Source organism: Rhinatrema bivittatum, chromosome 7 (genome assembly GCF_901001135.1).
Source record: "Rhinatrema bivittatum chromosome 7, aRhiBiv1.1, whole genome shotgun sequence".
Classification (NCBI taxonomy): domain Eukaryota; kingdom Metazoa; phylum Chordata; class Amphibia; order Gymnophiona; family Rhinatrematidae; genus Rhinatrema; species Rhinatrema bivittatum.
The window spans coordinates 14,310,109-14,325,355 of record NC_042621.1 but is presented as its reverse complement, the minus strand read 5'-3'; the positions used below and the strand labels follow the sequence as shown (position 1 = coordinate 14,325,355).

The 15,247-nt window shown below is 39.5% G+C and overlaps 1 protein-coding gene across 1 annotated transcript in view; it reads left to right on the top strand.

Annotated features, from left to right (window-relative positions):
• WWOX (WW domain containing oxidoreductase) overlaps window positions 1-15,247 on the top strand; it is a 1,431,301-nt gene that overhangs the window by 492,267 nt on the left and 923,787 nt on the right. The window contains exon 7 of the mRNA XM_029608165.1: window positions 12,206-12,391. Coding sequence (XP_029464025.1) covers window positions 12,206-12,391 — 186 coding nt within the window. The remainder of the gene's footprint in view (window positions 1-12,205; window positions 12,392-15,247) is intronic.

The window sequence follows — 15,247 nt, the reverse complement described above, 5'->3', positions numbered from 1 at the left end:
TGCAATTTGTTGCCAGGGGATGTGGTTAGTGCAGTTAGTGTTGCTGTGTTTAAAAAAGGACTGGATAAGTTCTTGGAGGAGAAGCCCATTACCTGTAATTAATTAAGTTGACTTAGAAAATAGCCCCTGCTATTACTAGCAATAGTAACATGGGATATACAGTTTTTGGGAACTTGCCAGGTTCTTATGGCCTGGATTGGCCTCTGTTGGAGACAGGATGCTGGGCTTGATGGACCCTTGGTCTGACCCAGTATGACATGTTCTTATGTTCTTACTTTGTAACCCATTATATTCAAATATCAATGTGTTGACTGGTATGTAAATTTGTTATTGAGTTTCTGTGAGGGCTGTATTGCATTTTTTTCTTTCTGATTTATACTGTATGCCATAAAAAGAAAAACTTATTTTTGATAAATAAAATTATAAAAATAAAAAGTGTTACGTATACAAATATTTATTACAATACATTCCAGACACCAATATCCATTCAAGATAAATACTTCAGAAAACTAATACCAACCATCTTTTTTACATTTTTGTGGCTACACTGGAGGCTTCATTGTTTTAGGAATCCTAAGTTGAGTAATGAAGAGGGATTTGAAATATTTCGAGAAGTTTGATTTCCCCTGAAGCAGCCTCTTGTAAGAGGCGAAACATAGGCCCGTGTCGGGAGATATAAAAAAAAGAGTGAGATGTGAAAACAGATGGCAGTCATTGAATACCATTAAAGGAGTTCCTGGCCCCCGTGTGGCCTGAGTTATTCCACTAGACGTTTCTGGCTGCATTGATTGTAATATTGAAAGTTCCAGGAATGATATCAGAGTGATATCTCCAAGAAGATAGATCTGGTGTTCATGGTGGATCTCCATTCTGAAAACATTTTTTGAAAGAAGGGATTCAGTCTAAATACTTCCTTAATGACTGGAGAAAGTATTTCTTCCCTGTTTATGTGTATGCCGTAAGATTGTGTAAATTCAATATTTTCTGTAATTTTAATGGTTAGTGGTTTTTTAGGGAGGGGAGGGTTTGCAGGAATTCCTATTTTTTGTAATTGTGTAGAGGATTGGTGGGGAAGGGGTAGGTCATATGTATGTTTTTTGGGAAGTGGGGAGTTTAGAAATCTTTTATATAGTGTGGCAGTTTTTTGAAAGATTTATGAACTTGAATGGATATTGATGTCTGGAATGTATTGTAATAAATATTTGTTTATGTAACACTTTTTGAATGTTTAAAAAAAGTATTTTAAATAGAAAATAAATTCTTTAAATAAAACATTTTTAATGTGGATTATTTGAAAAAGTTTGTGCACTTTCACTGATTTTTTTTGTTTTGAACATATAGATGGGCATAATTTAATGGGAGAAAGCCAACAAGGATTTAGTCAGGGGAAGTCTTCCTCACTAATTTGCTACATTTTTATGAAGGTGTAAATAAACTTGTATAAAAGTGAGCTAGTTTATATAATGTATCTGGATTTCCAAAAAGCATTTGACAAAGTCCCTTATGAGAGACGGCTTTGGAAATTAAAATGTCAAGGGATGGGGGCAGTGCCCTATTGTGCATTGCCAACTGATTAAAAGATAAAAAACAGAGAGTAGTGGAAAAGTGAATAGTAGAGTGCCCCAGGGATCTGTTCTGGGACAGTTGCTTTTTAATATATTTATAAATGACCTGGAAATGGGAACAAGAAGTGAAGTGATCAAATTTGTTGATAACACAATTATTTAATGTTGTTCAATCACAAGAGGATTGTGAGAAATTGCAAGAAGACCTTGCAAAATTGGGAGACTAGGCATGCAAATGGCAAATCAAATTTAATGTGGACAAGTGCAAAGTTAGGGAAGAGTAATACAAATTATAACTACACAATGCAAGGCTCCACATTAGGAGTCACCAATCAGGACAAGAATATAGGCGTCATTGTTGATAATACATTGAAATCTTCTACGCAGTGTACAGCAGCAGCCAAGAAAGAAAATAGAATGCTAGGAATTATTAGGAAAGGAATGGAGAATAAAAGAGATACTATTATAATGCCTCTGTATCGCTCCATGGTGCAATCTTTTATTGAGTATTGTGTGCAGTTCTGGTCACCACATCTCAAAAAAAGCTATAGAAGATTTAGAAAAGCTACGGAGGATGTCCAGATTGATAAAGGGGATGGAACGATTTTCCTATGAGGAAAGGCTATTTAATATAGGACCCTTCAGCTTGGGGAAGAGACAGTTGAGGGGGAGATAGAGGTTTATAAAATGAGTGGAGTGGATTAAATCAGTTTACTCTTTCAAAAAGTACAAATACTAGGAGACACACAATGAAGTTACTAGATAATACATTTAAAACTAATAAGAGAAAATATTTTTACTCAATTATAATTAAGCTCTAGAATTCATTGCCAGAGGATGTGGTGAAAGTTATTAGTGTTGCTGCATTTAAAAAAGGTTTGGACAAGTTCCTGGAAGCAAAGTCCATAAACCATTAAGGTGAATTTGCAGATAACCACTGCTTATTCTTGGGATAAGCAGCTTGGAATCTATCTACCCCATTGGGATCTGTTGAGTAGGTGGACCCTTGGACCAAAGGGGAATTGACACTACCTGTGGGGAGGTCCCCATTGTCAGTATGTGAGGCTGGAGACAGGCAGTGACCCCTCTGGACCTTCACCCGTACCAGCCCACATTCCCCTTGGGTTGAGCCCTTGGGTGCCAGGGCAAGCTGGACTTTCGTGAGGTCTCTGTGATGATGGAAGCAGGCGACGTATCTCGTGGTCTCGAGGCAGGCGGCGTATCTCGTGGTCAGTGTCCAGGCAAGGGGTTGAGGCAGATGGTGTATGTCGTGGTCAGTGTCCAGTCTGTGGTCAAGCTAAGGAGGTCCAATGAAGCAAGGAGGAAGGCAAGGAACTCGGAAACCGAGGAAAAAGCAACTCATACCTTACCAGGAGTAAGGAAACCTGTTGCCAAGGCAAAGGCCGGGAAGCAGGGTCCAGCCTTTTATAGCCCTGAAGGGCTGACATCTTCCCAGAGAGCCAACAGCATTTTCCTACTGCAGGCCCATTAAATGTTGGCAGGAGGTGCTCGCATGCACCTAAGGGGCAGTTCAGTCAGCGGCATCCCTGCAGTGGAAGAGATGCCAGCAGGCGACCTAGAGCCACTTGAGAAGAGGAACTTGTGTCGGTAGCGGCTCCCAGCCATTGCCAGGGAACCCAGGCTTGCCTCTGTCGTGAATCCAGTCACGGGGCTCCACGGCCGGCGAGCTTAACAGGATTCTGCCAAGTACTTGTTACCTGGCTTGGCCACTGTTAGAAACAAGATACTGGGCTTGATGGACCATTGGTCTGACCCAGTATGGCAAGTCTTATTTTCTTATGTTCTATAGACATGCCAATATAGGAATTTCTATTTAAGCATAACCGTTATTTTCCAAGTCATCAATGACCTTTACTGGAGCTGTTTCATTAGTTTTACAATGGTATACTAACCAGGAAAAAACATAACTACAACCAACAGTATTATTCTTCCAGTAACTTGGTCTGGAAACATGCCAATGAACAATTTTCTAATAGATTGTTTCACAGAAAATATCCAGGGCTTCAAGCATGCATTACAGTGTATGCATATGTATGCACCCAATACATTGGCTCACTGTATTTTCTGAGAATCTTTACAACACGCCTTTATGAAAGTGATACTAGTCAATAGAAGTAAGCGAAGAGTAAAGAAAGAGAATAAGAAAATTTATATGGAACTGTTGAAAAATTCTTCTAATATACATTTGTATCTTTCATGTCCTCAGGGTTCCACAATTAATGTAATTTGCAATAGTTTCATTAGTTATGTACCCTTTAAAGGCATAATAAATGTAGGCATGTGAAGCTTAATGCATTTTAAAATATCTGCTAACTAATACAATTTCTGCTCCACAAAAACTATTTTGACATTCACTATGATTTTGTGTTGTGATGTTTTGAGACAATTTTAACACATACTGCAAAATGTGGGCTGTTTTCTCTGGCTTGATTTAGTCGTAGACCTTGGTTTCTCACATTACACAGAATATTTTATTATTAAGTGCTATTTGAGGTGACTGTGTTTTGGCAGTTTATACTAAAGAATATCTTTTTTTTACCATTTTAAGTTTTTACCCTAATAAAAGATTCTACATTCAAATGAGAGCAAACCAGTGGTTCAAGTAGTTAGAACTTTTTGCCGTTGGGCGTGTACATTTATTTTTGTCAAGGATTCAGTTTTATTAGTGTATATGTGCTAGATTTGCCAAGTTTCTTATGTCTACTCCTGGTTTTGCCTGATTGCATTCTTGGAAATACAGCTCTAATTTTATTAGGGAAATTGGAGCCATATTTCCATGCATGAAATGGGTCTAAAGCTAGTACTGGATCAACCTCTTGGGGCTCAATTGGGAGAGCTGGCAGTCCTACTATATACTGTTCAAATGAGGCCGCAGATATTTCACACACAGTTGGCCTACAGCCCTTGTGCATATCACTGATGCTGAGAACCCTGCAGTATATCTGCAACATGGCTTACATAGGTACTATTTAGGGGCCTTTGTTTTCAGTTATTTTTCCTGGGACTTGAAAAGTTATAACAAGAAAAAAATTGGTGGAAAAATGACTTTTCCATGTATTTGTCTCCTGTTTGTTATAATAAGGTCATTTTCCATAGTTTTTTTTTTCTTGTTATCATATTAAGTTCCAGGGGAAAAAAACTGAAAAGGAAGGGTTCCCCCTTATAGTACATGAGTCTCATGGAAATAAAATATTTCAGCTGCTTCATTTCATATAGTTTATGCACCTCCATCGCATGTTCATTTTGTAATTATATGTTTATGTTGATGATGGAACCAATATATAAATTCACCATGAAGAAGTGCAATACTTCCAGCAAAACAAAATGAACATCACTCCTCAAATATAGAGAAATGAACCAATAAACTGACACTTGATGCCATGTGTTACTTTTTATCCTTGGTCAGCTTGACGTTATAAGATTGTGATTGACATAAATATTAGTGTGATGTAGGAGTGTTACCTTTTGCACAGTCTTCCCAGACATTTTTTGAATTCTAAAAAAGATTGCTTGTAAAAAAAAAAAAAAAGGAACTTTATAGAGAGGAAGGTAGTTGGTGGTTCATGATTATATTTAGTTGTGGGACTTTGAGTACTGGGATGGTAACAGCCTTCCCTTTATATGAAACCATCAATCCTTCCATTAAAAATGTTTAGATGAAAGGGATTTTTTTTGATGGAATGTAAGGATTCACATTGAAATTGAGGTATTCACAGCTTATTGGTTCATTTCTCTATATTTGAGGAGTGACTATTGTTTTGTATGCTGATGAAGGCACATTGAGAGAATAAGATATTGCATTTCCCCTCTGGTACTTAAAAGGAAATTCTCGTGCATGTTTTTCTGTGTATCCTTGCTTTAATTCATAGATAATTTCTGTAGCTTTTCCTCTTAGTAATCAGGATACACTTCCCTATAGAGCAGCCCTCGGGTGAGCCAGTTGTTGTGATTATAAGAACAGTACTTAACACAATCTTAGCCCATCTCCACCCACATCTGTTCCCAGAGACAGCAGCAAAATCCTATGTTTCCTCTAGCAGTCCAGAATGCTAGCCATCTGGCTGGCTCAAAAATTATTTGTGACTAGTGTAAGAGTATATTTTTCTCCAAGAGTGAGTGCTGACATGTTTAAAGGCTGTCAAAATATCAAACATGGAAAACCATGTTTGCATTTGCACTATTTTCTTCTGCGCTGAACATCTTCAGCAGATGCTATTTCTTTTATGTACCATCCATAAGGATGGCTGGACTGTGACCAGCTGCTTTATATACAAAATCTACATTTAATTGCATGGAGGCGCTTGCATATCATAACTCTATGGCAAATAATTTTAGTTTGGGAGTCAGTGGAACATTGTCTGAATTCTCCTATAGATCCAGAAAAAAAACAGAATAAAGGTCATTGAAATACACTGCAAATAAATGAACATGAAAGAATGAATACTCCAAAGCCCTAGGATTTCTAAACTGCTCTGTGTACAAGACATGTGCGAAGGTCTGCCCCAGCTCTTTGATTACAATTACCTTGTGGCAATGTCAACAGGAGTTCCAGGTGAAAACCCAGCTTGGTTAAAATAATTTGGAGCTGTGCGTGGAGGGAGATTTGTGAAGAAGTTGTGAAAAGAGACAGGAAAGGGCAGAGTGAATGGCAGAAGTGCATTTGGTTTACAGGTGAGTTACTTTTTTGTGTGGAGCTGCTCAAGTTTTCATTTTTCACATCTGTAGCATGGAGATGAGGAAAAATAGTGGAGAAACAGCTTCGATGGGATTTAAGGGATGAAATGAAAATCTTCTGCAGATTTTTAGTTTCGGGGAGTATAAAATCCTTGAAGTCAGTTGAGAAACATCCTACATACATCGTGTCACATTTGACTTCCGTTGTTTTCATGTATATGATATGTGGGTTAAATCTTTCATGGAATCAAAATGAGAATGCATGTTTTTATGTAGAATATGTTTAATTAAACAGCTGCTTGGAAACGGATGTCTGTATTTTTAGACACTGTTCTTCCATTTACAAAAGTCTAAAAATGTTGGGAACATGGACCCTTGAGCCGGCTCGAGAGTTGGAAGATCCACTGAAGGAACCTACAGTGGCACTCGTAGCCAGTAGGTGGAACTGGACCAGGAGACCTGACAGGAACTTCACCTATACCAGCCATCATTCCCCACAAGTTGAGCTCTTGGGTGTTGGGGATGGCAGGACTTAGTCGAAGGTCTCTTGGCGGAGGAAGTCCTGTGGGCTGTCCGAGTCGAGGCTGGCAGAAGACTGAAGAGGCGGAGACAGTCCAGGAGTCGTGGTGAGCAGCAGAGGTGCAAAACGAGGAACCAGACCAGAGGTCGGGGCAGGCAGAAGACAAGCAGAAGCCGGAGAACATGCCAAAGGTCAGGACGGGCAGCAGACAGAGGAATCCAGAAACCAGGCCGAAGTCAAAACCGAAGAGGCAACCGAAGGCAGGAGCAGGAGCGAAACAACAGGAACAGGAATGGAGCTGGAGCAGGCAGGAATAAAGGGACGGCGTCAGTAACAAGCAGGAACACGGGGACGACGTCGGTAACAAGCAGGAACACTGGAGCGGAGCCAGGAACAGCAACTAGCTACTCAGGAGAGTCGACCTGTTGCCAAGGCAAAGCAAGGAAGTCTGAGGCAGCCTTAAATAGGCCTCTGATGATGTAGGATTTGGGGCCGGGCCGAGGTTTCCTGCCGCGGCCCCTTTAACTCCCGGGCCGATGCGCGCGCCTAAGGAGCGGAGCCCCTAAAGAACTCGGCGGCGTCTCCCTCGTGGGGAGGACGCTGTGGCAAGGCCTCAAAGTGGCCTGGGCCTGAGCGAAGGAGGCAGCGGGAAGCGCCGACATCTGCCGGTAAGAGAAGGGGGACCCGGCTGCAGTTGCCTGCGGCCGGGTTTCCCAATAAAATAAAATCCTCTCAGAATAGCTACTTGCTGGACAGGTAACTGCAAGGTCGTCTGATTTAATACATGAGTAATCCATTTCTAGCAGTAAATAATTATCACAGATATTTTAAGGATGGCCATCAGTTTTATTTTGGGCTGGACCTCACTGAGTATGTTCCAGAGTTGAACTCGGGAGTACAGACTTGCGCGCACAAGTCCATTTTGAAAAATTGGGTTTATGTCTTTAAGTGCTTTGTACTTGCTGTGGGCTGTTGAAAATGCCAGCTAATGAGCCTCTTTATTTAAAAAGCTTATGACCCATAATTTCCCCAGCAGTGTTCAGTGCTGGGAACAGAGTAACATACATAATATTCAGACATGCTTAAAACAAACAAGCGTGCAAGCATACCTTCTTTACATAATACGGTTCCTGTCATGACATGGGTAGAGGGAGAGCAGTTAGCTGGAGAATAGGCCTAGAAGCTACCAATAAGGGAATTAGAGTAGAAGCCGTGCCTCCTGCAAAACCTTTCAGGGCATCGCTGGGATACTGCCAGGTACTTGTGACCTGGATTGGCCACTGTTGGAAACGGGTTGCTGGGCTTGATGGACTCCCCCCAGTCTGACCCAATATGGCAATATGCTCTTGATGGATACGGTGATTAGAGGTATTGCAAAAAGTAAATTGCCCACAGAGACCCTACCTTGGCATGGCTGGATTTAAGATTTTGGTGCTCATAGGCAGAGTGCCGTGGCAGCGTCCCTTTGATGCTGAGCCAGCACGTAGTCATCAAGCAAGCAGAAGCAGGCTCCTCTTTGGCCTGGGTATTTGGCACCCAGGGCACTTGCCATCGTTGCCTCTGCCTAACTCCGGGCCTGTTATTTTAGGATGTGATAGCTTGTGCTGGCTTATGACAACCAGGCGGGTGTCCTTGCAAGTTTCAATTTTAGGTGAACAATGTAATATCCTTGGTTCATTTTCAGCTGATGGGACTGTTGTCATCTGAATTTTGACATGGAAGTTTGCTTGCTTTCGCTTAGATTTTTTTTTAAATTCTGAAAATGTAAGCTATGTCACATCCATGTTCAAATAACAAAACTGCAGCCATCTTAATTAACAAATATTTAAGGTGGCTGCAATTTTATTTGAATTTCACCAGAAGGATATGTTTTCAGAAGTTATATAAAATATATATATGTGCACACATTAGTTCGAGTTTATAGCGTCTTTTCCAAAAGCTTTGTTAAACCAAGTAAGCAAAGTGAAGCCCATGAAAGGGAAGAATAAAGCTGAATCCTTCCTTTTTGTGCAACCCAAGGAAATACCTTCACAATTAAAACTTCACTAAATTTTATAATTGCATATTCTGCAGTCCTGTTTTTAATTAATCAAGCTGGCAGTTTTGGGTGCATATTGCATAGTATATTTTGCCTCTGGTACTTATTCTTTAATTAACATTAATGAAAGGTGTTAAAATTGTTGGGATATGTTTAGAAGGCAATCCAGGTTTAGGTTGGCTCTCTTGATGTCCTCCTGTGATCTCATATTCCAGGCTGCGTGAACTGGTAGAAATATTAGCTGCCTTGTAAATCTGCATTCTACAATTTATAGTATCAAAGGGAGTCGTTGTTTTTATTGTCGGCCATGTATTCAGATTTCAGGATGCTGTGGCTTGTTTTAAGGTCATTGCAAAGTAACAAAAAAATAAATTAACATTTCAGAAATTCAGCTTCTTCCTTTTGGACAGAGATATCTTAATTCGAGACAAGTCACAGTTAATCCTTGAAATGAATCAGTATTTAAAAAAAATAGTCAAATACATTTCCTCCTTCTTTTAAAGGGTTTTTCCGTTATAACTCTCACTGCTACGGTACAAAATTGCTGCACACACATTTAAATCTTGTTGCATCACTCCAGTCCCAAGACCACCCCATTTCCCACAGTCCTGTGGTTCCATTGTAGTCTGTTTTTATTGGATGGAAGTGCATGCTTCAAAGGAAAGCACCATTTAAATGTACACAACACCAGATCATAAGAGTGCCATTAGCCAATGTCGGAACATTTGATGTGGCAATGAGGATGACATTTGCTTTGTTGCATCTTCCGATGCTCTCCTACTGCAGTGTTGTTTTCTCCATTCTCCAGCATGGCACCCCCATAGTAGCACAGATGGTTCCCCTAATCCTTGCAATGTCATGATGGACAAATTATGCAGTCGTGCTGCACCTTATAGATTGCCTTTATATTGTAGCCATTATGCATTTGATGCCACCTTTCACTGGATTGGTTGAGGCAAGTCGTATAGGGACAAGTTGTTCTTTCTTCCTTACTGGGAGACCCCAAACCTTTCAAATTGGTCAAGGTGTTTCAATTAGTCTCAGGTTAGTTCCATCTCTTTAGTCATTGGATGGTCTTAATGACTAAGTTTACTTCCCCTCGTCAATGGCTGGAATATAATTTTTGTTTTTAAAGAGAATTCTCTTAATTGTGGTTTACAGACTAAGTTGAACCTCTTCTGGGACAAACACACCGGCAGGAGGGGGATAATCCCACTTCCCTTTAGTCCCATTGCCATTTATAAAAATTAACCACATAACTGGGAGTTGAAAAATAATTAAAATAAGAATTGAATTTGGAAACAAAGGAAAATATAAGCTATTCAATGGCAATTATGTAATTATTTTGGGACTTGCTATAGAAACATAGAATATGACGGTAGATAAGGACTACCCAGTCTGCCCAGTTTCCTTTCTGGTGCAATGCCATAGATCCCAGTTAATCTCTGCTTTCTCTTCTTTGCTTTTTGGCTGGTAGGAGCTCGTACAGCCTGAGCACTGTCTCTGCAACTGAACTCAAATCTTCTGTGAAACAAGGGTCGATTTTAAGACCCATGGACGGACTGGGAGGGAACTTCCCTATACACCTACCTTACCTTCCTAGCCTTTCCCCTCTCCTCCCTGATCCCTAACTCCTTCCTAGCTACTTACATTTTTTGTGTTTGATGTCTTACTGCTCCTCGGGAGCAGAAATAATCTCCACATGCCGGCTGGCTGGTGGCGCACGCTTCCCAGGGACAGTGTCTAATGGCACTGTCCCAGCCCGCTTCCCTCCCAGACCACGCCCCTCGGCCGGCCCCCTTCCAACGGCCCGGCACTTCGTTGCGTAACCCTCGTAATTCACATGTGCAGGGCTTTTAGATTTTACTTCAGCGCACAGCACCGTGGCCTGCACCCTCAGTACTGGCCCAATCCACACTTTGTAAAATTGAGGTTCCATTCCAGTTTGCTGAGGTTTCCGCATTCTACAAAATTCTTTGACATCTCACCAGAACCAAATGTTAGCACAAGCTTGAATCTTGTGAGCTATATCGCCAGTTATCACCAGTTCTTTGGAGCCTCTCACTGTCTTCTGCCTTTATTGGAATGTAGTATAAAATTTGCCTTTTGACCTTTAATACCCTGCCTTTTTATTTTCTTTGACACCCTTTTTCATGTCAACTCTCTTTACTCTCAGCTGTGGTCTCTGTTCCATTGTGTGGCTAGCCTGGCCATTAGCTACTAGATTTTCATTCTTCTCCTCTGTCATGGGAATCCAAAAGAACCTCTAGCCATCCCCTAACCGTCTGATTGTATCTTATTTTAAATTCCAGCTGATAGAAAGCATTTTTTTCACCAGATTTTTTTTAAAAATAAAGTTGCAAGCACCAATTTTCAGAAAGGATGAATAAAAACATATATTTTATTTCTTGGCCACTGTGTAGAGAATCTTGAATGTGATGTTTTTCTTAGAACTATGAAAGTGTCTGTGTAATAACGGTTGGGGTTTTTTTAAATTCTATGGAGGTAATTTTCGAAGTTTATGTGAAAAAGCATTTATGCACATAAGTAGCCTATAGCCACATAATTGCTATAGGCCAAAGCGCTTTGTTATATGCGCACATATATGCGCATAAAAAAGGAGCAGTCTAGGGGTGTTGCAATGCGGGGCCAATAGTTACACCCATGGCTTGCTATTTTAAGACATTTATGCGTGTACATTTAGCAGCTTACTTGTGTAATTTTATACCTGCTAATTATCTTGTGTACTTGATAGACTTGTTTATTGTGTAGTATTGGGTGGATGGGAGGTCTGGGTATGACTGGAGGAGGGGGGAGTTCAGGCTGAGGAACCAGGGCAAACTGATGGAATAATTGGTAAAACTGGTTAATTTCAATTACACGCACATGTTTTATAATATGCCGACGGGGTTTACACGAGTAAGCCCTTTATTTTTGTGTGGAAAATATACGCATTTATGTTATTTAAATAAGTAGGAAAAGTCAGCAGGTTCAGTGCATTGAAATACTCTCTTTCATTACATTGCATTGCTTGTATTTGCATGTAAGCATATATACTTGCCTATGTTCTGGGATAAGGATATGCATATTTTTTTTATATACACATATATGATATGTTCAGGTTATAATAAACTATCATAGATTTACATGCAGCCATACACATACCTGTATGAGTCATGTATAGTTGTTTGAAAATGATCATCCCTATTGTTACATTTAATACTCATAAAATCATTGCCTAGCATTTTCCATTTCTCTGGTGGTCTCAGAGCAATGCAGAATGATGGCATTAATGAAATAAATGGTGATGATTGTCTTGCTTCGCTCTTCTCTTTAAATATTTGTTCAGTTTTCTTTAATTCTGTCAAATGCCTATTTAATTTCCAGACCCTTGCACATTCTGATCTGCAATGCTGGCGTCTTTGCCAGTCCTTGGACCTTGACAGCAGATGACCTGGAGTCCACCTTTCAGGTGAATTACTTGGGACATTTTCACCTTGTTCAGCTCCTTCAAGATGTCCTACGCCAATCTGCGCCAGCAAGAGTTGTTATGGTTTCATCCGAGTCTCATAGGTTGGTTGAAATAATGGTATATTATATTTTATTGTGTTTAAGCACATTGTTACTGTTTCTATCATCTTCGTCCAAAAAATATTGTGAGCCAACATAACATATAGAGGTGTGATTAAGCTAAATCAACTCCCATGTTGCAAACAGCTATGGATCCAGCCTTGGTCGGATTTATGCATTTTTCTGGTTAATCTTCAGATGGATGTAGGTCTTTTTAAAATGCATTTCAGGTTATACATTGATTTTGCTCTGAGATGGAATAATAATTGATTATATTTGAATGGCATGACCTTTATTGATTTGACATCAACAACTTCAACATCTTACCAAGAAGAATGCATACTTATTCCAGCAGCATAAACAATGCAATTAAAGACTGCTAGATGAAATCCAATTTAAAAATGAGAAATTAGGAAATTCAGTGTCTATATTAACTTTATAATGATAGAAATCAGAATATTACAGTTGGGACTGTGGAAATGTGCCTTTGGATAGATGTGTCCTTCCAAATATCAAATAACGTTTTTATTTTCTAGCTTTAAATATAGAAGACTTTGATATATCTGTTGTACCCAGGGTTTCTAGTCTCCTTTGGTCTCCGTTAGAACATCTTTCACTACAACCACATTTACCTCAGTTTAACACTCAACTTATTGGTTCCAAAGAAGACTGATAGAGTCCAGTTTATTTCCAAAAAATGCAACAATAAAAAATAGATTATACCACCATGCCATATTTCTGTATATATTTCTAATTTTTTATTTCATTCTGAGAGTTTGTCACCATGCAGCCTATACATATACCCTGATGCAAACTGTGACCTGTAAAATGAGGGTCTACTGTATTTTAAAAACCTTTATAGACAGACTTTGACCTTATCTTTTGTTACAAAGCGCCTTAAATGAAGATCTGATGTGTGGAGTTCTGGAGGTTAGTACTGTATACTTATGCATATTTCTAAACTAGAAATGTGGTTGACTTGTTGCTATTCAGCAACCACACCGATAACTAAATCAACAGTGAGACATCAATATGTTTATACCAAGGGTTTATATATTTGCCAGATTTATGGGAAGAGGATGACAAATATTTAGAAGAAAAACGCAGTCCCTCTCAAGGTAATCATCCATGATCATAGCGTAATTGGGTCTTTAGTGGGGTTGGATGGCAGGGCATTAACCCTTCCACCACACACACACACTTATTGTACAGATTTTCAATCTCAGTCAAAAGGCCAAGAAGGGATCGTACTCCGCTCACTCACAGCTCAAAACCTGCATTTAGATCTTAGCTCAAAAGAGGCTGAGAAGCAATGGAATATACATTTTTTTTTTAAATCAAAATAAATTTACAATAGAAATCATTAACACATCAGATGCATTGCAATTAAAGGGATCAATTATATAACTATTATAACTGTCAGATTGCATAAAGCATTTACATACTGAATAGTTGAAGTAAAAATGTAAGCAGCTGTTAGCATTTAGTATCACAGTATCAGATATGTTGCAGTTAGAGAAAAACAATTAAATGTTGCGTGGCAGCTAATACAAAGCATTTACATATTGTAAATTAGCATATTAACATTGTAACAGAGCTGGTGTCTGCCTAGCATCAAACCGGTTGGTATTTGTAGCATTGTAGCCTTTTGCTACCAGCCTGGCTAGCTGGGATACTTGCAGTGTGCTAGCTTAAACTATTTCTCGTGCAAGTCTTCCTTTTTCATTTTTTTTATCTTAGAAGCATCGGTGCAGCATGTTTGGAAGGACGCACAAGTTCTGTAGTTCCAAGCCCCAAAGCATCCACCTTTTGGTCTATTTTACAGATCTTCTTCTTCTTTTATTGTTTCTGTTACCTTCTGTTGACTTATTAGTGCCATATGATTTACATCAGGGACACACATTTTCTGTGGCGATAAGGTGAATATTTGTTAACCTGTCCTTGTGGGAAAAGCAGAGAGCAAAGTGATGTACCCCCCCCCCCCCTCACTGGAAGATGTTGACCTGTTCAGGTTTAGACGCAAATGGCAGCTACCATATGGTAAGACCGCTCGAAATCTTTATGCCTGCTCAAAAGAGCTAAAAAAAAAAAAAAAGAAAACATGATCACACTTCGGAAAAAAATAGGACAGCTTGATTGAATAAATATTGTGTTCCTATTGCTGTTTTTCTGGTTGGGGAGTGAACTGTTTTCAGAGCAAAGCAAATGAAAAGAAGACTTTATTTTCTATTTGTGAAATCTTTTAGTGACCCAAAATAAAGAACTTTTAAAATCCTGCTTCTACAGAATCTAACCTGTGGGACTTGGAAGAGGGAGAGAGAGACTAGCCGAGGGTCTGCCTGAAACCTTTTATTTCTCCCAAACACAGGGTCTTACGGTGTAAATGACTCACTGCGGATAGATGTACCATTTGAAATTTATGGTAGTTGAGATGAAGTGAAGCAAGAGAGGATGGAAGTAATAACCTTGCCCTGTGGTTCTGACAGGAGACATCTAGTAATTAGGTGGTAACAAAATCTGTGCCTCCTTATCTTTGCAAATCAAAGCATGCTTTTGTGAAGGAAAAGTCGTCTAGCATTGTTATGAATTGTGTGAGGTTACTGCGGGGCAGACCCACATAGCACTGAAAATAAATCTGCCAACTCCAATCATTTGCCAGATGTGAAGGGCACCATGGGATATGCTTAAATGAGCTGTTATTTAATGGGAGATTATGTTGAATTGTCAGCTGCTTGTTTGCCTTTGTATGTTTTTTATCTCAAATACAGTTTCAAGACGACTTCTCCGTGAGCGGATGGTCGCTATTCAAGCAGCGTGCATAATTGCAGAACACATTCTTAAAGTCCTATAACTATTGTT